Source organism: Fistularia commersonii, chromosome 27 (genome assembly GCF_037954325.1).
Source record: "Fistularia commersonii isolate RoL2024-O1a breed Wild chromosome 27, RoL_Fcom_v1.0, whole genome shotgun sequence".
Classification (NCBI taxonomy): Eukaryota; Metazoa; Chordata; class Actinopteri; order Syngnathiformes; family Fistulariidae; genus Fistularia; species Fistularia commersonii.
Genome location: NC_141310.1, coordinates 12,837,283 through 12,861,500, shown reverse-complemented (window position 1 = coordinate 12,861,500; position 24,218 = coordinate 12,837,283). Strand labels below are relative to the sequence as shown.

General features: G+C 43.5%; 1 protein-coding gene across 1 annotated transcript in view; it reads right to left on the bottom strand.

Moving 5' to 3' along the window:
• The window catches only part of LOC147218069 (transcription initiation factor TFIID subunit 4), a 91,062-nt gene extending 67,707 nt beyond the window's left edge, over nucleotides 1-23,355 (bottom strand). Inside the window, exons 1-7 of the mRNA XM_086174937.1 lie at nucleotides 21,965-23,355; nucleotides 17,255-17,445; nucleotides 12,285-12,434; nucleotides 10,170-10,340; nucleotides 9,739-9,870; nucleotides 9,264-9,353; nucleotides 7,100-7,339 (exon numbers count right to left, since the gene is read on the bottom strand). Coding sequence (XP_086031063.1) covers nucleotides 7,100-7,339; nucleotides 9,264-9,353; nucleotides 9,739-9,870; nucleotides 10,170-10,340; nucleotides 12,285-12,434; nucleotides 17,255-17,445; nucleotides 21,965-23,342 — 2,352 coding nt within the window. The 5' untranslated portion in view covers nucleotides 23,343-23,355. The remainder of the gene's footprint in view (nucleotides 1-7,099; nucleotides 7,340-9,263; nucleotides 9,354-9,738; nucleotides 9,871-10,169; nucleotides 10,341-12,284; nucleotides 12,435-17,254; nucleotides 17,446-21,964) is intronic.
• Between the last annotated feature and the right edge of the window lie 863 nt (nucleotides 23,356-24,218).

Sequence of the window (24,218 nt, the reverse complement as noted above, 5' to 3'; positions counted from 1 at the left end):
ACGCAGGCCTTGAATCAAATCCAGTCAACTGAAAATGGAGCAAAATTGAAAAAAGAATTTTAAAAATGAGGAAAAATACCAGATAATGAATCAACGATTTTTTTTAAAACTGGCTTCAGGTGACATTAGCATCACGACCCAAGGAAGGAAATATCTATTAAGAAATAACGCAGGCTTGAAATAAAATACAACCAACTGAAAATGAAACATAATTAATTTTAAAATAAAATAAAAGAGGAAAAAAAGGGGAAAAAAAAAATAATAATAATTCATTAAGAAATTAAAAAAGGATGGACTGGGCGACATTAGCACTGCTAGCTGAGGCAGGAAATATATTTTTCAAGAAGTAACGTGGGCTTGAATCAAATCCAATCCAACTGAAAATGAAACAAATTTAATTTTAAAATTTTAAAAATTAGGAAAAATACAGAATAATGAATCAAGAAATTTTTTAATACTGGGTTCAGGTGACATTAGCATCACAACCCAAGGAAGGAAATATCTAATTAAGAAATAACACAGGTTTGAAATAAAATACAATCAACTGAAAATGAAACATTATTAATTTCGAAAATAATAAAAATTAAAAAAATGTAAAAATTCAAATTAAAATTAAAAAAAGAGGAACATAAAACAAATTATTCATTAAGAAGTTAAAAAAGAATGGACTGGCTGACATTAGCATTGCTAGCTGAGGCAGGAAATATTTTATGAAGAAATAACGCAGGCTTGGAATCAAATCCAATCAACTGAAAATGAAACAAAATGAATTTTAACATTTTCAAAATGAGGAAAAATACCAAATAATTCATCCAGGATTTTTTTTTAAAACTGGGCTCAGGGGACATTAGCATTGCTAGCTGAGGCAGGAAATATTTTTTTCAAGAAGTAACATAGGCTTGGAATCAAATCCAATCCAACTCAAAATGAAACAAAATTAATTCTAAAATTTTAAAAATGAGGAAAAAAAACAATAATGAATCAAGAATTTTTTTAAAACTGGGTTCAGGTGACATAAGCATCATGAGCCGAGGAAGGAAATATTTTATGAAGAAATAACGCAGGCTTGGAATCAAATCCAATCAACTGAAAATGAAACAAAATGAATTTTAAAATTTTAAAAATGAGGAAAAATACCAAATAATTCATCCAGGATTTTTTTAATAACTGGGCTCAGGGGACATTAGCATTGCTAGCTGAGGCAGGAAATATTTTTTTCAAGAAGTAACGTAGGTTTGGAATCAAATCCAATCCAACTCAAAATGAAACAAAATTAATTCTAAAATTTTAAAAATGAGGAAAAAAAACAATAATGAATTAAGAATTTTTTTAAAACTGGGTTCAGGTGACATAAGCATCATGAGCCGAGGAAGGAAATATTTTATGAAGAAATAACGCAGGCTTGGAATCAAATCCAATCAACTGAAAATGAAACAAAATGAATTTTAAAATTTTAAAAATGAGGAAAAATACCAAATAATTCATCCAGGATTTTTTTTTAAAACTGGGCTCAGGGGACATTAGCATTGCTAGCTGAGGCAGGAAATATTTTTTTCAAGAAGTAACATAGGCTTGGAATCAAATCCAATCCAACTCAAAATGAAACAAAATTAATTCTAAAATTTTAAAAATGAGGAAAAAAAACAACAATGAATTAAGAAATTTTTTTAAAACTGGGTTCAGGTGACATAAGCATCATGAGCCGAGGAAGGAAATATTTTATGAAGAAATAACGCAGGCTTGGAATCAAATCCAATCAACTGAAAATGAAACAAAATGAATTTTAAAATTTTAAAAATGAGGAAAAATACCAAATAATTCATCCAGGATTTTTTTAATAACTGGGCTCAGGGGACATTAGCATTGCTAGCTGAGGCAGGAAATATTTTTTTCAAGAAGTAACGTAGGTTTGGAATCAAATCCAATCCAACTCAAAATGAAACAAAATTAATTCTAAAATTTTAAAAATGAGGAAAAAAAACAATAATGAATTAAGAATTTTTTTAAAACTGGGTTCAGGTGACATAAGCATCATGAGCCGAGGAAGGAAATATTTTATGAAGAAATAACGCAGGCTTGGAATCAAATCCAATCAACTGAAAATGAAACAAAATGAATTTTAAAATTTTAAAAATGAGGAAAAATACCAAATAATTCATCCAGGATTTTTTTTTAAAACTGGGCTCAGGGGACATTAGCATTGCTAGCTGAGGCAGGAAATATTTTTTTCAAGAAGTAACATAGGCTTGGAATCAAATCCAATCCAACTCAAAATGAAACAAAATTAATTCTAAAATTTTAAAAATGAGGAAAAAAAACAACAATGAATTAAGAATTTTTTTAAAACTGGGTTCAGGTGACATAAGCATCATGAGCCGAGGAAGGAAATATTTTACGAAGAAATAACGCAGGCTTGGAATCAAATCCAATCAACTGAAAATGAAACAAAATGAATTTTAAAATTTTAAAAATGAGGAAAAATACCAAATAATTCATCCAGGATTTTTTTAATAACTGGGCTCAGGGGACATTAGCATTGCTAGCTGAGGCAGGAAATATTTTTTTCAAGAAGTAACGTAGGTTTGGAATCAAATCCAATCAACTGAAAATGAAACAAAATGAATTTTAAAATTTTAAAAATGAGGAAAAATACCAAATAATTCATCCAGGATTTTTTTTTAAAACTGGGTTCAAGTGACATTAGCATTGCTAGCAGAGGCAGGAAAGGAGGAAGCAGCCACGGAGGAAAAAGAAGAAAAGAAGGGGAAGCGGTAGGGGCGGCGGCGGGCTATTAGCGCTGCCTCCTCGGGCGGGCCGGGCCCCCGGGGGCCACCGGTTGCCACCATCCATCCACACCACTTCGCCTGCCGCTGCATATTTTTTAGCCTTGTTTTCCATTTCCTGACACCCTCTACATTACTGCTCACCCGCCCGACGGGGCCGAGGCGGCGGCCATTTCTCCTAGAGATGCACTGCAGGGGCCTTGGAGAGTGTGTGTGTGTGTGTGTGTGTGTGTTTGCATCTACACTGAGCTAGGCATAGCGAGGTAGCGAGCACCTTCTGGCCAGGAAGCGACACACTTACAAATGGGGGTCAGGTGTAAAGTTTGGGGCTGAGGGGGTGGAACTGAAGGATTACAAATCAATTATAAGACTAAACAATAAAAATTAAGAAAATTTTCAAGCGAAATGAATCGAGGTGTCCTTCAAAGCATCTCGGAAATTACATAACCAGTAAATGGAGGGCTTTATTTAATCATAATTAATAATTTAATCTGGAAATTAATTAAATGAATTATGAAAATCACCAGAATACCAGCAGAACAAATATTATTATTATCATTATCATGAAAGTAATGAAAATAACTTTTCTTTTAAATCAATCAATGATGGAATTATTTTCAAAAAAATTATAGAGGGAAAAAAAAAAGGAAAATGAAAATTGCTGAAAATAACCCTGATAAAATTGTTTTGAAATTTGTGAAAAAATATCAAGAAACTGCATATGTTCAGGATTGAAAAAAAAAAACAAAAAAAAAAAACTACTTGAAACAATGACTACTATAAATATGTTTTATAAATAAAATAATTAACGCCCCCCTCCAAAAGTTGTGATTTTTGATTTGAATTAAAAAAAAAAAATCCCGGTCGAATATCACAATTATTTTTTGAGATTTAAAAAAAAAAAAATGAGCAAATGTGAAAAAATGACTGAACATTTTTCTTTAATTACTTGATCACAAAAAAAAAAATAAATAACAAGTTAAATATCCAGAATAAATGAAAGACGACGAATCTAAATAGCAATCCGGTAATCGGACTACGTCCCTTCCCCACCATCTGATTGGACGCTCCTGAAAACGCACCGTGAGGGCCGTCGCCGTCGGTAACGGTGAACGGGTCCTCTGGGCTGCATCGCTTTCCTCAAACTCGACTGAACCCTCCCCACGCCCCCAAGTTAAAGTAGATTTCTCAACCCAATTCAAACAACTGCCTTTCAGAGCGCCTCGCCGCCGCCGGCCGTCATTTACTAATGTTTTGTGTGTGATAGCTTATGTCGGTGCGGTGTATTCCCGTCGGTGTGTGTGTGTGAGAGTGTGTGTGAGTGTAAGGGAGAGCGAGAGAGCGCGAGCGGGAGACCAGAGGCGTGTTCTGGACATGGACTGCGGCCGCCACATTGCTTTAAAATTGACCCGGGGCTGACCTAGTTACCTCGCATCACCCGCCGACGCTTTAATGGAGAGGGGGCGGCGGCGGGGGGGGGGTTGAGAGATGCGCACGGGTAGATTCGTGCACGTGAGCAATAACAAAAAAAAAAAAAAAAAAAAAAAAAATTATCTAAATCAAAATCGCGTTTTGATACCGATGTTGAAAATGTATCAAAAATTCACTGGGAAAAAAAAAAATCATGAATTAAATGGAAATTCGGGCGCAAGAGAAAAGACGCAGAAATCCGAAAATATCCACGGAAATTAGCGTGAATTCACGACATAATTAAAACTCTGGTTGACTTGGACCAAAGACTCGCCTTTCTGCCTGAGATCATTACTAACTGATCCTGGATCCTGGTCTTGTGGTCAATCTCTCAAAGGTCAGCTAGCTGTACTGCAGTGTAAGGAGGTAAATAAGAATAAGAATAGGAAAAACTGAATTTATCACGAAGGAAATTGTTGTGCCAGAGTTTCGAGTAAAACGTAACAATAATAAATAATAGTAGGAAATTGTATAAACAGTAAAAAAAAAAAAAAAAAAAAAAAGGTGGGGGAATAAGAAATACAAATAAAACTATAAAGTGTCAAGGCTATTAAGTGTTTTAAGGTCTTAAGTACAAACAGGTAAAAAAACAGGTATATTAAAAAAATCTTTATATGTCATGAACTGTTCCTCTAAAAAATAAATGACGAATAAATATTAATAATGAATCTTAAGAAAAAAAAATGGATGAAATTACACCCTAAAAATATTGTTGAGTTAAAAGAGAAAATCTTGTCACAGTGGGAAAATTTGCCGCTACAGTTTATTAGAAAATGGATTGGTAGCATTAATAAGAGGAGCTATAATGTTTATAAGGCTAACGCTGGCTATTCTGGTTATTAAATCAATCTTTTTAATCTTTTTTTGATCATTTTTGTGTTCTTTTATAGAAACAAGAAAAGAAAAAAATAATTTTAATGATGTCACTAGACGTTTTTTCTTTAAAAAAGTATTTTGTTTACAAATTTTGAAGCAAAAAATGCATTGCAAAGTAACTTTTTCATTCTTTTCCTTGCCCGTTTTTTTTTTTAAATCCACTGTATAAAACCCATGTGAGTAAAAACGCGGAAGCCGCACAAACACAAAGATTTAATTTCAGGCAGGGGGTCACGAAATATTGTTCCGCTGATTTAAGGGATTGCACAACCTCGTCATATAAGCTCAAAAAACTCCGATGTGGAAATTACAATGTAAAACAGTGCATCGTCTGCAAATGGTGTGAAGTTTGCTTACTTTTTTCCTCAGCATTTCTGTGTCAAAATTTAAAGTTTCAAAATAATTTTGAAGCTAGGAAAAAATAAATAAAAAAATAAACGGCAAGAAACTCTGTAAAAATCTGCAGTGTAGATCGGTTATACATCGGCAAATTAAAAAAAAAAAAATCCAAAGTTGTCGAGAAGTAAGCTGCGGGGAAACGTCTGCAAGAAACTGGAAGCTTTTCTGAACTTTCTCAATATTTTCACTTTGTGGTCAAATAATTTCATCTGGACTGAACCGTCGAATAATCTAGATTTAACGGCCAAAAAATCTGGATTTAACTGCCTAATAATCTGGATTCAACTGTCTAATAATCTAGTCTTTACTTAACTGTCTAACATTTTTTTATCTTGACTTCACCATCTAACAATCTGTATTTAATTGTCCATAAATCTCTATCTATCCAGTAATCCCATCGTGATTTAGTTGCCTAATAATCTTGATTTAACTGTTTAATAATCTAATCTTTGCTTGAATGTCTAATGATGTTATCTTGACTTGTCTAATAAGAATGACTTACGTGTTTAATAATCGGATCCTTACTGGAGCTATCTGATTCAAATCTGTTATCTTGACTTAACTTATCTGGATTTCATGGTTTTAAAAGATCAATTTAACTGTCTAATAATCTTGACTTTTTAATAATCAAATCTTTGTCTAACAGTAATCTTGATTTGATCATCTAAAAGTCTTGACTCATATGTCTCATCCTTTTATCTTGACTTAGCAGTCTTACAATCATGACTTAACTGGCGAATAATCTTGACTTAACTGTCATCTTGATTTCACTGTCCTATAATCTAATTTTAAATCCTCAAAATGTATAATCTTGACAAAACGGTCATAGTCTTGGCTTAACTGTTTTATATCTGGATTTAACTGTCCTATTATCTATTTTAAATGTTTAAGAATGTAACCTGCTGAACTGTCTTTCAATCTTGGCTTAGCTGTTGCTTAATCTTGATTTAACTGTCGTATAATCTTGATTCAACTGTCTTATAATCTTATTTTAAATGTTTAATAATGTAACTTCTGCTTAACTGTCTGTCAATCTTGACTTAAATGTCGTACTACCTTGAATTAACTGTCGTACAATCTTGAATTAACTGTCTTTCAATCTTTATTTAACTGTCGTGTAATCTTGATTTAAATGTCTTATTATCTTATCGTGACAAAACTGTCTTATAATCCTGACTTAACTGTTTTATAATCTCATCGTGACTTAATCATCTAATAATCTTGACTTGACCGCCTAATAATTTTAATATTTGCCTTAACTGACCAAAAACATTATCTTGGCTTATCTATTAATCTTATCTTGACTAAATAGTCTAAAATATCGTGAACGTCAAAAAAAAAAAAAAAAAAACCTGGTTAACCCTCTGAAAATCTTGACTTATCGGTCCAATAATCTCATCTTTACAAAGGTGAAAAAAAAAGTAAAAATCATGAGTAAACTTTGGAAAACGGGGAAGTGGATATTGGGCGGGAGGGGGCGGAGCTTGGACTTTCCTTCACACACACACACACATAGGCCTTGCTGTTTTGGGTCACATGACCTTACCAGATGCTAGCTAGCATGTACGTACCATGGCGCCGGCGTGACCCAGGTTCCCGGCGGGCAGCGCGCCGGCTCCCGTCGTGGCGCCGACGCTGTTGGGGTGGCGCACGTGGACGGCCGGCCCGGCCACCATGGCGGGGGGCGGGGCGGCGGCGGTGGCGGCGGCGGTGGCGGCGGCGGCGGCGGGCGGCTTGACTCCCTGCGGCGGCGGCTGGGTGAGGGACTGCTGGCTGTTGAGCAGCGAGAGCCGTAACGCCGGGAGGCTCTTCTGTTGGCGGGCAGACGGAGGCCAGGGTTTAACAACACGACGCGGAAGTAAACAAAAAAAAAAAACAACCCGACTCGCCGTGGCGCCATTTTTTATTTGTTGTTGATTTTGTTTGTTTTGTTTGTTTTTTTTTTGAGGTGGATTAACGTCACATGACAACATGTGTGTTTGCAGCCGGACGCGGCAGCCGGCTGCTTTGACATGACGCTCATCGCGGCTGGCTGGAGGAACCTGCCGGCTACTGGCACGGAAGGCTGGGGTGTGTGTGTGTGTGTGTGTGTGTGTGTGTGTGTGTGTGTGTGTGTGGGGGTGGGTCACTGTCACACTCTGTCAGAAATCAGGCCAGAGGGATAGATGTGTGTGTGTGTGTGTGTCATTCTATTGTCAGGCCTTTCCAGCACAGGGTGGGAGGGTAAAAACATATGACTGTAGATATGTACGACTGTAGGGGGGGCAGATATATGACTGTGGTGGGGCAGAAACATACAACTGTGGGGTGGCAGATATATGACTGTAGGTGGGCAGGTACACTAAACTAGGGGGCAGATATATACAACTGTGGCGGGGCATATATGCATGACTGTAGGGGCAGATATATACGACTGTGGCGATGCATAGGGGCAGATATATACAACTGTAGAAGGGCAACAACGCACAGCTGTTGGAGACGGCAGATAAAGACAACTGTGGAGGGGCAGATACATGTAACTGTAGGGGGCAGATATGTATGACTTGATATGTATGTGCAGAAACATACTCAAAGGGGGGGTTAATATGATGGCAGGAGAGGGCAGGTATATACGACTGTAGAAAGGCTGATATATACGCGACTGTAGGGGGGCAGATTTATAGATCTATATCAGGGCAGATACATAGGAATGTACGGGGAGGCAGATATATCTACGATTGTGAGGGGCAAATCCATACAACTGTAGCAGGGTAGATAGAAAAACTGGTGTGGGCAGCTATACACCATTGCAGGGGGCCAGACATGTATGACTGATGGCAGGAGAGGGCAGATATATGATTGTGTGGGGGCAGATATACAACTGTAGGGAGGCAAATATATGATTGGGGGGAGGCAGAAACATCCAACAGTGGGGGGGCATATATATATATATATATATATATATATATATATATGTAAAATTGTGAGGGGGCAGATATAGATACATGACTATGGAGTGGCAGAAGCATACAACTGTAGGGGGGTAAATTTATAGATCCTTATCAGGGCAGATACATAGGAATGTACGGGGAGGCAGATGTATATACGATTGTGAGGGGCAAATCCATACAACTGTGGCGGGGTAGATAGAAAAACTGGTGTGGGCACCTATACACCATTGCAGGGGGCCAGACATGTATGACTGATTGCAGGAGGGGACAGATATATATGACCGTAGGGGGGGGCAGAAACATAGTGGCAGATATATACAATTATGAGGGGGCAGATATACAACTGTAGGGGGGCAAATATATATATATATATATATATATACAATTATGAATGGGGCAGATATATGATTGTGGGGGGGCAGATATAGATACACAACTATGGAGTGGCAGAAGCATACAACTGTAGGGGGGTAAATTTATAGATCCGTAGAGGGGCAGATGCATACAAACGTACGGGGAGGCAGATATATGCGATTGTGAGGGGCAAATCTGTAACGGGGTCGATATAAACAACTGGAGGAGGGGGCAGATGCAGACAATTGCAGGGGGGCAGATGTACGAGGCGGGGCAGTTTCAGGCCGGAGGGGTAAAAGGGTCCGGTTTGGGTGAAACTAGTGGAAAGGTTTCAGGGTTCGGGAGGTGAATCAGCTGGTGAATCCATTTATTTATACATTTTTTTTTTTTTTTTTTTTTTTATCCGGAGCAAACCAAAAGAAAGCAAAGATGGGGGTGTGGCAGGTCCCACCTTGAGGAAGGGCACCAGGTACGGCTGCGGGGACGACTTGAGCTCCGTCTGCAGCCGGCTGGTGAACTCCTCCGGCTCGATCTTGGTGTCCTGTCGGAGAGATAAAACAAACGAGGAAAAAGAGATAAATAAACGCCGCGCCACGTCAGGGGACCAGACAGGAAGTGACGTCAAACCCCGGCCCGCCCAGACTTGGTACGGCCCGGAGCCCGTGATTCATTCTACCCGGGAGAGGCCCGGACGGAGGAGGTCGGGGAGGGAGTTCGATGCTGCCATCTACAGGTTGGAGACGCTCATTACAAGTAAACGTTGACTTAAAACCTGGATTTAAAATTTACCAAATGATTTAAAAAAATCATCTCCTAAATTCCGGTTATTTTTCTGATCATCCCACGTCTTTTCGATGACTTTCCCTGCGGTTCGTTTACAGTTTTTCTTATTTCAAGGGTGGTTTCTGGACGTGTCTGAGGCCCACCAGCAGATCCTGGACCAGGGCCTTGACGTTCTTGGACGTCTCCGGCGACGGCGAATTGTGGTGAGCGTTTGTGGTCAGCTTGATGAGCGTGGCCAGGAAGTTCTTACACCTCTTCACGTTCTCCTGCATTTCCTGCACAAAGAAAAACAACAAAAAAAAAAAGACATGTATCGCATTCTGGAGTTCACGTTGGAGCCGCCATGTCACCTACACGTGAACGCCAAGGATTACCAAATTCAACATGGCCGCTCCCCGGGTCGGATATTATAAGTGTGTGTGTGTGTCCTTGTGTTGTCGAGCCTCGTGTGGATGCACAGCTGCAAACACGCATGTGTGAGACTGTGTGTGAGGGCGCAGGGTGTCTGGCCGGCGGCGGCGGCGGTGACAGTCGCCCTCCCCCAAGAAACGGCGTGGAGGCGGAGACGACGGACCTGGGACACGACAGGAGCTCCGGAGGCGGCGGCGGCCATTCCTGTCTGCTGAGGCTGCACGGGCTGGGAGGGAGCCGGGGCCGGCGCCGGCACCTGGGGGGCGGCGGCCACGGGGGTCTGCTGCGGAGCCGTGACGACGGCGGCGGCGGCGGCCGGCGCCACGGGGCCCTTCTGCAAAAGCAAGGAAGGAGACAAGAGAGATAAACAGGACGTGACGCTTCGCTCGCAGCAAGGCCACGGAGAACGGGAGGCGAGCGCCACCGCGCTCCTGTCACATCTGGTCTCCTGACTCCTTGGACATCGCTTAACAGACAAGTGTGTGTGTGTGTGTGTGTGTGTGTGTGTGTGTGTGGCGGCAGCGGGGAGGGGGTGATGAGCTAGAGGCTGGGAAAGGCATCAGAGCTTTACTTAACGCTGATCTACCTGACAACAAGCGACTCCAGAGAGCTAAAGAGACCTCCCTCCCGCTTCCCCTTTCATTGGCTCCGCCCACCGCCATTTTTTTTGGGGGGCGCCGCCGCCACCGCCAACGCCAACGGTCTCTCACTCCGAAACCCTCATCGCCTCTTTGGAGGCTCTCGGGGGTCCGTTCACGCTTGGTGACGGGGAAAGAAAAAAAATCCTCCTACGTGACGAGGTTGGAAGTGGACAGTTCTAAATACAGGTGCAAAGGCATGCGCACACACACACACACACACACACATGCGCACACACGCTCTTGACCCAAATGTCCAGATTGTGTAACACACACAGAATCCAGCGGACAGCATGTTTATGGTCGCCGCTCTGCTGATTGGACGAGAGGAAGAGGTCTCCCCGGTTGAGGCTCCGCCCCCTTGGGAGGGAGTTCCTCCGGTCAACGCATGACCTTTGACCTTAGTCATCTGATAACATCGTGGGGGAAATACTCGCAAGTGTTCAAAGGATCGGCGAAGAATTTAGTAGATATAAACATCAATGATGGGGCGCAGCCTATCCCTGCTGTGATTGGGCGAGTGGCGGGGTTCACCCTGGACCAATCACGGAGCCACATTTCGAGACATACAACCATTCACCCTCTCATTCACACGTCATATAGATACGCATGAGAAAGAAAAGAAAAAGGAAAAACACGCACGTCCCTTGCCCAGTTTTTTACTTTTTGGGTGCTGAATCAAAAATATGGACAAAAAAAAGGTTTGAAAAAATCTGCAAAAGGCCATCCCTCATGACTAGCTCACCGCTATTCTAGCCTACAACGCATGTAACACTAAAACTACAAATCCCAGAATGCTATTCTGGTGTTTTGGACCCATAAACGCCCGCTTCTCTGTTGACAGTAGTCATAGCGGCCTTATGCTAATACTAGCATCATGCTAGCCTGCCAGAAAAAAGATTGAAAGATTTTATTATAAAACTGATTAGTTGATTATTGTTATTTTATTTTGACAATTAATATTAGCCTGTGGAAAAAGGTTACTGTTGAAATTCAATTAAAAAAAAAGAGGCATATGATTTTTATTTCATTATAATTCATGCTATTGAGGTGTTTTTTAATTTGAATATTGTATAGCATTCAGCTTTGCTGGTTCCATATTCAGTTTTTAAGCAGAACCTGTTTGGGTCCACATGAAAAGATTTATTGTTATATCTAATTCCAGACAATAAGACACTACTTTCTTCACAGGATTTGAACACTGCGGCTTAAACAACAATGGGGCTAATTTTATATTTTTTTTTTGGGCAGCTATCGAGCTTCACGCCGCCAAAAACATTCAGCCTCGTCACATCGGACCGATGAAATTACCGTGAAGACGACTTGGAAGACCAAATATCAAACAAGCCGGTGCAGCTTATATTCAGGTGCGCTCAATAGTCCAGAAATTACAGTATTTAATAAAAGATCCCTTTTGTGGGAGGAAAGAAAAACACTTTTGTGAAGCATTTGAAGAAAAGTGGCTCAAAAAAATAAATGACCCCGCTTGGATGCAGAAGAACACGGAGCCTCCTCACAAAGAGGCCTCCTGTTGGGTTTGCATGCTAAGCTAACTGATGCTAGCTGGACGGAGTGTGTGTGTGTGTGTGTGTGAGAGAGGTGGTGGCGGCGGCAACAATGTGTGTGTTCAGAAGTCTCACTGGGCGGAGCGCAGGACAGGAAGTGGAGGAGGAGGCGGAGGTGGTGGCGGAGGACTGGAGGGCGGAGCTTGCAGCGGCTGGAGAAGGTGATGGCGCCATCTTGGCCGGGGTCAAAGGGCACTGCCTGACAGCCTGAGAGGTCACGGGAGACTAGAGGAGAGAGAGAGAAGGAGATAAACAAAGTCTTCTGGAGACACGGAAACATCAGAAAGGTCAGGCCGCGTCACTTTGGAGTGGCGGCGAGGAGACGGCGAGGACAAGGTGAGAGGAAGGAAAGAGCAGCGGCGTGCCTCGCAGGCAGACGAGGAAAAGGTCACGACAGCAGGGAGGGAGAAGGAAAGGAGAAGGTGGAGAAGGAGTGGCGGTGTGTGTGTGTGTGTGTGTGTGTGGGCAGGCGGCAGCGTGGGTCGCGAGGTCATACAAGGCCGAGGTCACGTGACAAGGGGGGACGGCAACGACATGCTAACAACACCTGCTAGCAAGCAGCGGGATGGCGCACACACACACACACACACATAATGAACATCTGGATTTTAATAGTAAATATGGAGCCCATCCCAGCTGCAAAAAAGGGGCGGAGCTTCATCAGACCAGAGGATGACGCACGCACGCATACACACACACTAACACACACACACATAATTAACATCTGGATTTTAATAGTAAATATGGAGCCCATCCATGCTCCAAAAAAGGGGCGGAGCTTCATCAGACCAGAGCCTGCTGTCAATCATATTTTGGGGCGTCCTGCAATCCTCCTGGGTCTCCTCAAGGTTCCACGGGAGATAATATGTTCTTGTTGCTTCTTTGCAGAGCGATGTTTTTAAAAGCTGATGTCATCGCCGCTAGGATGTTTTCTCGCGATAAAAAGGTCCAGCTCTTCCTGCTCGCTACGTCTCACGGGGTTTCCAGCGCTCGCAGAGGAACATCTACACTTTGGACCAGATAAGTTCAGTTCACTAATGGCTACTGGGGTTCTTCACACAGACAAGCAGAACATGGAGAAGATATAAACACTCCGACCATCTAAGACTCCATGGGTGTTATTCCATAAAGGCTGCAGAAGCCTCTTCTTCTTCTTCCTCTTCCACTTCCTCCTCTTCTTCCACTTGATTATTCCATGAAGGCTTCAGAAGCCTCTTCTTCCTCTCCCACTTCCACTTCTTCCTCTTCCTCTTCTTTCACTTCTCCCACTTCTTCCTCTTCTTCCACTTCCTCAACTTCTTTCTCTTCCACCTCCACTTCCTCTTCTTTGACTTCTTCCTCTTCTTTATTCCGTAAAGACTGCAAAAGCCTCTTCTACTTCCTCTTCCACTCTCTCCTCTTCTTCCACTTCTTCTTCTTCTTGCACATCCTCTTCTCCCACTACCTCAACTTCTTTCTCTTCCACTTTCACTTCCTTCACTTCCTCTTCTTCCACTTCTTCCTCTTCTTTATTCCATAAAGGCTTCAGAAGCCTCTTCTTCTTCTTCCTCTTCCACTTCCTCCTCTTTTTCCACTTCTTCTTCTTCTTTATTCCATAAAGGCTGCAGAAGCCTCTTCTTCTTCCTCTTCTACTTCTTCCTCTTCTTTATTCCATAAAGGCTTCAGAAGCCTCCTCTTCTTCTTCCACTTCCTCCTCTTTTTCCACTTCTTCCTCTTCTTTATTCCATAAGATTCAGAAGTCTCTTCTTCTTCCTCTTCCACTTCCACTTCCTCTTCTTTCACTTCTTCCTCTTCTTTATTCCATAAAGGCTGCAGAAGCCTCTTATTCTTCCACTTCTCCCTGTTCTTCCACTTCCTCTTCTCTCACTTCTTCCACTTTCCTTCTTCCACTTCTTCCACTTCCTCAACTTCTATCTCTCCCATTTCCACTTCCTTCACTTCCTCTTCTTTATTCCATCAAAGCTGCAGAAGATTCAGAAGTATCTTCCTTTTCCTCTTCCACTTCCTCTTCTTTCACTTCTTCCTCTTCTTCCTCTACTTTATTCCCTAATGGCTGCAGAAGCCTCTTCTTCTTCCTCTCCCACTTCCTCTTCTTCCACTTTTCCCTCTTTTTCCACTTCTTTCACTTCTTCCACTTCTTCCACTTCTTCCACTTCTTCCACTTCTTCATCTTCTTCATCTTCTTCATCTTCTTCATCTTCTTCATCTTCTTCTGTGGTGTTTGTGGGTGTGGCTGCTACCAAAGAGGCTTCCTCCTCTCGGAGGAAGCTACTTCCTGGAACTGAACACGTCTTAGAGCTTTTCGACCGTAATCCAAGGACCTGCAGCCTTCAGCCTTCCGGTTGCCATAGCGATATCATCCGTCGCCGCTACTTTGTGATTCAAAAACTGAAAACTTTATGATGAGTTGTTGCAGTGTGAAAAAAAAATACAGGTGGGGGTTAAAATTCCTTGCGGCGCAGATTTGTTTACAAAGCATCCGTGCCCACTGACACACACACACACACACACTTTATTTGAGAATCAAATGTGTGATTTTTGACAATCTGGATTTTAATTGTACTACATGGAGCCAATCCCAGTTTTCATTGGGGCAAAAAAGGGGGCGGGGCTTAATCAGGCCGCTGTCAATCACAGCTCCTGCAGCAGCGGGAACACGAAAATAAAGGTGGAAGTTAAAATTCCTCGCAGTGTGAATTTCTTAACAAGGCATCCATGCCAACTGACACACACACACACACTTTATATGAGAATTAAGTGTGTGATTTTTGGAAAATCTGGATTTTAATTGTGCTACATGGAGCCAATCCCAGTTTTCATTGAGGTAAAAAGTAGGCGGGGCTTAATCAGGCTGCTGTCAATCACAGCTCCTGCAGCAGCGGGAACACAAAAATAAAGGTAAGTTAAAATTCCTCGCGGCGTGAATTTCTTTACAAGGCATCCATACCAACTGACACACACACACTCTACTTGGCTGCCATTCAGTCCCAAGGAGGGGCTCGACCTTTGACCCCTGAGGCTTGCTAATGTAGGACATGCCACGACGTTCCTACGCCTGCACGCCGGAGTGAATGGTGATGCAGACGAAGGAGTAGGAAGAGTTTAAACTGGAGGAAGAAGAAGGAGGAGGAAGAGGAGGGAGTCCGCCCCCCCCCCCCCCCACCGCTAAAAGTTTTGTAGCATCCAAAAGAATACTGTGCTGAGGTGCTGGAGGAAGTGGGTGTTGAAGGGGGTGGAAGAGAAGGAGGTGGTGGCGGTGGTGGGGGTGATAAGAGCCACGGGGTGCATCTCACCGCCAGCTACGCCACCCCTCCGCTACTGACAGACACACACACACACACACACACAGACTGAAAAGGCAAAGCCTTGTTAGCTTTTTAAAATAATCAGGCAGTTGGATGATGAATGATTTAACAGGTATGGAAGGAAGGAAGCTCAGGATGCCTTCCGCCACCCCCTACCACCCCCCGGGGGGTCGCGGGGAAGAGTGACAGGCCGACAGAGAGGCTGAGCGCTGGGAATAAACACCATTCCCTTTCATTTCCAGCGCCGCTGCCTTTCCTGTCGAGGCGGCGACGCCGCGGCCCCGCTAATTTGTCATGAGTGCGGCTGCGAGAGGCGATGACAATCTGCGACGCTCCTCTTGGGTAGGGAGGCGGGAGGGAGGGGGAGGCTCGGATGTGAGGATGAAGAGGAAGAGGAGGAGGTTTGTGTATGAAGCCGGCGGCCTGCTGTGAGGTCCTGCAGATGATTGGGAGGGTTAAATGTACGTCGAACCCCCGCCGCCATCCCCAAACAATCTGCACAACGCTGAAACGTTGCTATGGCGACATCGTCAAGCGACAGAACCGAAAAGTTTTCCCGCAGACGAAGTGAAACTGAGTTGAAATCTCGATCCCTCTGAGAAGAAGGTGCAGTAATTATTCTCTCCACTAGGGGGCAGCAGAGAGGCGGATGCCCAAGGAGGCAAAATAAAAGAATAAGAATAACTTGATTTATCCCGAAGGAAATTGTTGTGCCAGAAAACGCACACGCACAGGCACTGAATCTATTATCAGCTTAATAAAGTGATAACAATCATTTTAATATTAAATAAATACACATCTGCTCCTGCACTTTCACTTTTTTTTACCACTCTTTTGAATCTGTATTTTGTGTACATGTATATGCCTGTGCAGTGTCCTTGAGTGCATTGAGTTATAATAAATAAAAAAAATGAATCGTAATGATCAAACTTTAGTGCTGAGAAAAAGCCTGAGCAAGCAGTAATATTCATAGCACACAGCTGGAAATACTGCGTATGTGTTTGCTGCCGCAGGCTGTATTTATTATACGTCTGTTTTAATCTGTAAAACTCAAAAAGGAGGGGGGAGAAGAAAAACAAAAGAAAAACACAAATAGTGGCCAAAATTGATGTTGCGTTCAGGGACATGGTGCCAGCAGCGGAGGAAAAAAAGGGATTCCCGCCAAAATGAAGGCCAACAACTGGGAGTGTGTGAAAAGTGATGAAATGCTGCGCTCTGCTGGCTGGATGGTGGAAGTAGAGGCACAGAGGAGGCCAGGACCTGGAGTGACTCACTCTATTTACTGTTCAAATCTTTAGAAAAAACGCTTTCGCCCCTCCAGGGCCCGGCTCAAAGTTTTTAAAAGTGTGCAAAAATAATTTGCTTGTTGGTTCTCGAGCAACGCTCTCGTACCGAAGAATGAGCAAATCCCCAGCTCCCGCACCTTAAATGCGATTATTTGCCTGGACAAGGTGCAAACCCTTAGCGAGACCCAACTCTGATCTGCTTGCAGGCCTCGCTTCGCCGGCCGACGCTGGAGGGACATCACACGGACTCCCCGAAGCTCAAAACTAAATTTGAATCTGCAGCAGACGCTTGTTTTATAATTCCACCCACTGCATCAGTTCATTCTAAAAACCTCCCCCCATGTGTGGGACATGTATTTATTCATATGTGTACAAATGTGATGCATTTGTTTCGGCTGAAATTCCCGTCCGAGCCTGACGTTCAGGGGTTAGTTTGAGAAGCAGCGGCACTCACCTGGGGTGCGGTGACTCTAAAGGGGGTTCCGGTGGTGGGCGTGGCCGGCCGGGGGGACGCGTTGTTCTGGGCCTGGGCTTGGGCCTGGGCTTGGGCCTGAGCCTGGGCCTGGGCTTGGGCCTGAGCCTGGGCCAGCGCCTGCTGAGGAACCATGACCAGGTGTCCCAGTTCCGTTCGCATCAGCACCATCCCTGGGGGAAGCACAGCGATATTCACTGACAGGAAGTAGCCAGGCGGCGCCAAACACGGCAGGGACGTTCACATGGTCACGGCTTGACGGTAGCGCTATTAGCGTAGCGACGACTTCATGTAACGAGAATATGAATATGAATGTGACGATGCATCAGAATTCAAAAACGACAAACACCAAAGTTGACATCACACAGAGTAATGTGACAAATGTAGCGAACATCAAGACAACAGCGTAACAAAGATGTGAAACATGACAACTTCAAAGAGACTGTTACGTAATGACAAGGAGCAAGAGGGAAAACTGATGTTAGACCCAAACAAGGATTAGCATTCAAAGGATATTTTTTAGAATAAGAAAAAAGAAACGGTCTGGGGATGATCAGGCTAAGCGCTAAATGGAAGCATGCTCTGTTTTGAAAAATCTCTGGCAGCGCAAATGAGTGGTTTAGAACATGGTGGTTTCACTTTTTTTTTTTTTTTTTAAATCATAGAAATACAATCTAAAATTCAAATAAAAGTTTCCAAGTGATCTGCTAAAAAGAATTAAAAAGCATGACCTGAATCAATCAATAAAAATACGATATATAATATAATATAATATACGATTATATAAATAATCAAATTATAATTGTTTTCATAAAATGAGCCCGGATCCGGACTATCTCCTGGAAAACAACGGGGCAGTCGGCGTGGTTATGAACCTGATGAAGTCACATGACCCCCAAGGACTCACGTCATTGGCCTACATCATCAGCTGACCCCGCCCCCTCCTTCAGGTGTAAACAAACCATCTCAACTGGCTCAACTTCCCCCACCCCCTTTTCAAAATGGTTGGACCCAAAGTCCAGCTATAACATCATGATTTATCAATGAACCCCACGAGGTGGAAGATACCACGTAAAATAAAGAGGGGGGGATATTATGAGCTAGGGCGGGGTATTTATAAATAACGATTTTAGCTAATATTCTTGAAGCTGCAGCATGAATCAGGCTGCTGACAGGATTTTAAAAAAGCAAAATAGGACAAAGAAAACACGGTATGGTCCGCTGTTGGGTACAAATGAATATAGGTTAAAAAAGTATATAGGAAAATAATATAGGAAATTAAAGAAATGTATAAATGGATTATAATAATGGAATAAGTTTCGATATTTGGGTGAAGTTGTGATATTTTGAGATAATGTATTAATATCAGCCTGCAAAAACAAAACGTCACAGAATTAATGATAATAAGAACAAAGAGGAGATAATATTAACAAAATAAATTTGAGTCTTGATGACTAGACTTTTGAAATATTACAGCTTTTTTTTCTGACATCATATTGGCACTGCGAGAGAAATGTAATATAGAGTAAGGGAAAAATGTTCCTTGAATAACGTGATAATAGCATGAAATTATCAGAATTAAATTCAAATATTGGGGGGGTTTATTATAATGTTGCAGGAGTAATGGCATAATAAAAGCAGCGTCGAGTCTGAGGATGGGAGCCGTTACATCACAAGGGTCGGGTTCAACAGCGCGAGATGAATGCTATAATTTGGTAGCAGCAGACTGAAGCCTGATAACGTTGCACACCTTCCTTCTACCGGCGCGATAGCTTTATCCCGCCCTGGGTTCGGCCCCTCGAACCCACAACACGACACGCTGTTGTGGGTTCATAACAAAGAATTAAATCAAATTAAATAAGAAAACAATCTCTGGTTTCATTGGGGTTGGATTTTCATGCACCTCAGTCCGACCGAAATAACCCGCATCGAAGTGAAGACAATAATATCTATAACTATTAGTTGTTGTCGTACTCGTCGCAGTGGCATTATGAATTATTGTTGATTTATTAAAATATTCTTTATGTAATTTAAAGGGTACACTTTAGTCTGAAATGTCTAAAATAATGAATAGAAATGTGAGAATAAATATGTTTTCATTATTAGTGGAAGCAGAGGTTGTATGAATTTAATCACTACCATTATCATTGGTACTGTCATTGATATTTGTATTATTATGACATCATTCGTCAAAACGAATTTTACAATTTTCAATATTATTGTTATACCTAGCAGAAATAACAATAATCGTATTTGTAATAAGATACAACATGTATAACCACAATAATAATTAGTAGTGGTATAAGTTGTAGTAGCAAGAACAACTACTTTTGGTAATAGCCAGAGAAGCAGCAGGATAAGTTTTTGTTATCGTTGTTATAACAGGTAACAATAACAGGTAGAAGTATCAGTATACGTTGTTGTTCTTATTATAGTAACAGCAGCAGTAATAATAAAAAGTAGTAGTAATGGTAATAGTATCAGTGGTTATTGGTGTAGTAGAAATAATTACTAATACGAGTACTTGGTTTTATAGCGGCAATAATAATAAATCAAAGTAGTAGTACACGTTGTTGATGACGTAGCAGCAATAAAAATAGCTACTATAAGTTCTAGGAGTAGTAATGGTACAAGTTGTGGATTTAGGAGCTATAACAATGACAATAATAATAATAATGAGTACTACAGGTAGCAGTATTAGTAGGAGGTAACAGTGTGAGGGATACGACAAGATAGAAGACTATCAACCAGAATGAAAAGACAGGTGGAGGAGATGGAGGTGAGATGGTCTGCAAACAGAGGAGGGAGGGTCAATATATTAGTAGACGGATCCTGGAATTGGAGGTCTAGAGGAAGACCAAAGAGAAGATTGATGGATGAAGTGAGAGAGGATATGACGGAAGTTGGTGTGAAAGAGGAGGATCCAGAGAATAAAGTTAGATGGAGGAGTTGGATTCACTGTGGAGACCCCTGAAGGGGAAAGACCAAAGGAGAAGATACATATGTGCAACACCTGCAGAAAAGAACCAGAAGGACAAGAAAGGTGGAGAAAACGGAGGTGAGAGATGACGTGGTGTCTGGTTTAGAGACACTGAGAAGACAGGAGGCACCAGAGGTGAAGATATGGAGGGTCCTCTTTGGGGGAATGAGGAGGATGGAGAACGTCCATCAGAGGGACAGCACATGTTAGATGTTCTGGAGATAAACGTCACACTGAGATGACTGATAGGGACAGAGTGAAGATGCAGAGGGTGCAGGTCTAGAAGACCAGAGAGGAGGATTATGGATGGAGGGAAAGCGGACAGGAAGTTAGACAATGTGAGAGGAGCGGGTTAGAAGGGGGCGGGTGATTGGTTGTTGGTTAGATGCAAGCAGGTGATTGGCTGTGGCCCCTGAACGCCTCACAGTGTGTTTCCTCACCAACATGATCTTATTCCAACTTGTAGGACAATTTGCAAAAAAAAAAAAAAAAGCACTTTTTCTCCCCCGAAAGTTCAGTTTGGCCTCCGCGACTCAGACGCAGAATCACCGACCACTATTTTAGTCTCAAAAGTCAAGTGCGGCCTGATGCGGTCTGCAAAACAAGAGGTGGGCCAGAACCTGTGGGGAGGAAAGACGGCACCAGCAACGGCTTGCCCGTGATACTGACCACCAGAATGGCTCGGATGATTATTTCAAGACTCCAAACACTGGGTTTATGTTGTGGAACAGCACAAACTAAATGACATTATTGCTCAAACAGGCCATGCAGGAGGTGAATGGTTGCATGTATCTATATGAGGCCCTGTCATCGATCCAAGGCGAACCCCAACTCTCGCCCGATGACGGCTGGGATAGGCTCTAACTCCAGGATAAGTGATATGGAGGATGGATGAATGAATGTATGAATTCAAAATATTTTGAAATGTAAAATGTAAAATAAAAAGGTGTGATGTTGTTTTTGGTCATTCTCATCTGGACGTTTTGACTGACGGTTGCTGGTTTTGTTTTTGTTGGTTTGGTTTCAGAAAATGATTCAGCTTGTTTCTAGAATCAGCCTGAAAATAGGAGAAACTATCTGCTAAATTTTAGCTTAATAGAGTCAATATCATTAAAAAAAAAAAAAAAAATCAGCAGAAATTTGATAAAGACAAACCAAAAAGAGATAATCCAATAAAATGACCAATATATTAGTGGAGAAAAAATTTACGGTAAAGTACAGTTAAAAAAAAGAACTTTAATTGGGTAAGTTATTTAAAAAAAAAAGTGAGATGCTTCTAAAAAAATATTCAAATGAGAATGTCTCTTTTATTATATAAATCTATTTTTTCTCCCTTGATTCCCCGGCTGTATGACGACATAGCTATAGCCATATCGAAATACCAGCTTCTGGATTTTTATTCCCAACTCGTCACAAAAATGTAAAAATACAAACAGTTTTTCTAATAATAAAACCTTCAGCGGTGCATGAAGTCACTGCTGCTACTTTTCCAAAACTGGACTTTTAACAAAAAAAAAAAAAATTGCTCGGTTGTAATATTTGCAGTGGGAGTGTGGGCAAGGTTCTAAACTGTGGAGAAAATTGAATTCAATCAGTTTTGTGTTTTTATGCTAAACCCTGGATGTGAGTGGGAGTCAGAGCTGGGGGGGGACCGGGGCTCCGGCGGAGGCGCCGCCCCCTCTCCCTGTCCGCCGCCCGCCCACAAGCCTTACCCGGCGGGATGGTGAAGCCCGGGGGCAGCTGGATGGTGGTCTGCTGCTGCGGCGGCCTGACGATCAGCTGCGGCGTCACGATCCGCTGGGGGGCCGGAAGTCCGGGACGCGGCTGGGGCTGCGGCTGCGGGGCCGCGGGTCGCACCGTGGAGGTCACCGGCGTGGAGCTGGGGGTCGCCGCGGTGACACAGGCGGGGGCCGCGGTGGTGGCGGCGGCGGCGGCGGGGGCGGTGGTGGTGCCTGGCGGCTGGGTGACGGTGGTGGTGGTGGTGGCCGCCGCTGTGGTGGTGGTCGGCGTGGCGACAGAAGACGGAGGAGAAGAAGTTGTAGAAGTAGTAGTAGAAGATGTAGTGGCGGGGTTGGAGAGAGAGTTGACGCCGGCTTTGGACTGACACTCGCCCGCCTTGGGAGCCCCGGCGTCCGGCTTGCCAGGGTTCCCCGGCGGCGGCGGCGGCGACGGTGGAGGCGGAGGCGGGGGCGGCGACGGGGACACTGCTCCGCCGCGGGCGCCCTGCTGGGCCAGGGCCGACGCGCTGGTCCCGCTGCCGTTCTGGGCAATGCTGGCCACGATGTGACTCGGTAGCCTCCGCAGGGCGATGGTGGGGGTCCCCCGGTCCAGGGCGATGGCGGACTGGCCGGCGGAGAGGGTGAAAGTGGCCGCGTTGATGGGGGCGGTGACCGACGGCGGGGCGCAGTTGGCTACCGCGTCGCCTCCGCCGCCGGTCGCTCCGTCTCCGGCCGCCCCGGCGGCGGGGGTAGCGGTGGTGCTCGTCCTTCTGGTCGTCACGGATGCGCCGTTGAAACTCTTGATCCTCGCCGAGGCGCTGCGTCTCGGCGCGGCTACGCGTCTCCTCGCGTCCGCCGCCGCTTCGGCCGAGCCGGGGCCGGCCCTGGGCGCCCGGCCGGCCGCGGTGCTGATGCTGGCGGCCGGCGGTGCCAAAGTTGCCACGCCGGATGCGGTCAGTGTTGTGATGGATGATCCATGTGATTGCGAGCCGCCGCCGGTGGCGTTCGCGCAGGGGGGCTCCGGGGCGGCGGAGCTCTCCCCGGGGGAAGGGCTGCGAGCCGCGGCCGGGGACGTGACAGCCTCCCCCGGGCTGCCGGCCGTGGAGTTCGCGTCCCGGCGCGTTTCGGGTTTATTCCGCCGTCCTTGTTGTTGTTGTTCCAGTGTTGTGGAGCCCGCCGGAGCTGGGAGCGATTTTCCCAAGTGATGGTTGGCGGGGGGCACCGAGCCAGCGCCTCCGTTCTCGTCCGCTTTGCCCGCCGCGGTACTCTGGCCGGCGAGCTGCGACTCCAGGGAGCCCACCAGGTCGCTCACGGCTTTTTCGTCCACCTCTGAAAAGAGCATATCTTCCAGGGGGTCGGAGGCGCCCGCCATCTCTGATCACTGAAGACCGTCTTATAGCTGCACACTGCGCATGCGTGTTACTAGGCATTGTGGGAATGAATCTGACGTCATCAGGCGGGGAGGAGAGGGGGCACCCTGCTCGCATCCCTATTTTTACTCGCTTTAAAAAAAAGGATTTGGAATTATATTAAAATAAATATTGGGAACATTATGAAAAGATTTAAAGGATGATATTTTTTTCGTATTTCTACTTCTTTTTTATTCGGCTCTGTGTTCTACGATTTTATCTGAAAACCAGATCGTTTTTACGTCCCCTCATGTAATGTAAATGCTATCGATGTACGATTAGATTTAGTCACGTTAACTGTTCCTGTTTTATACGCTAAATAAAATGGAACCCCTCCAGTTTTACTTAAAAATGAATCTGAATAATACAAAAAATTCAATGTTGTGAAAAAAACTTAAACCCAAAACATTTACTTTTTTTATGAATGATATCCCTAGGCATTTATGAAGCTAAATACACATTGTGCTCCCCTTGCAGCTTTTCTTTAATTCCCCTATTCATCTTTTTACTGGCCTCTTAAATTGCACATTTGTTTTCCTCACTGTTCTGCAATTTTATTTGTACCCAAGATCCTTTAAACACGAATAATACAAAAAAAATCAAAATTGTGAAAAGACCTTAAACCCAAAACATTTACCTTTTTATGAATGATATCCATTCATAAAGCTAAATATGCATTGTGCTTCCCTTGTGACTTTTCTTTAACTCCCCTCTTAAATTGCACATTTGTTTCCCTCACTGTTCTACAATTTTATTTGAAAAAAAGATCCTTTTACGTTCCTCTCATGTAGACTAGACGTTATCGACGTACACTTAGATTTAGCCATATTTGTTTGTTC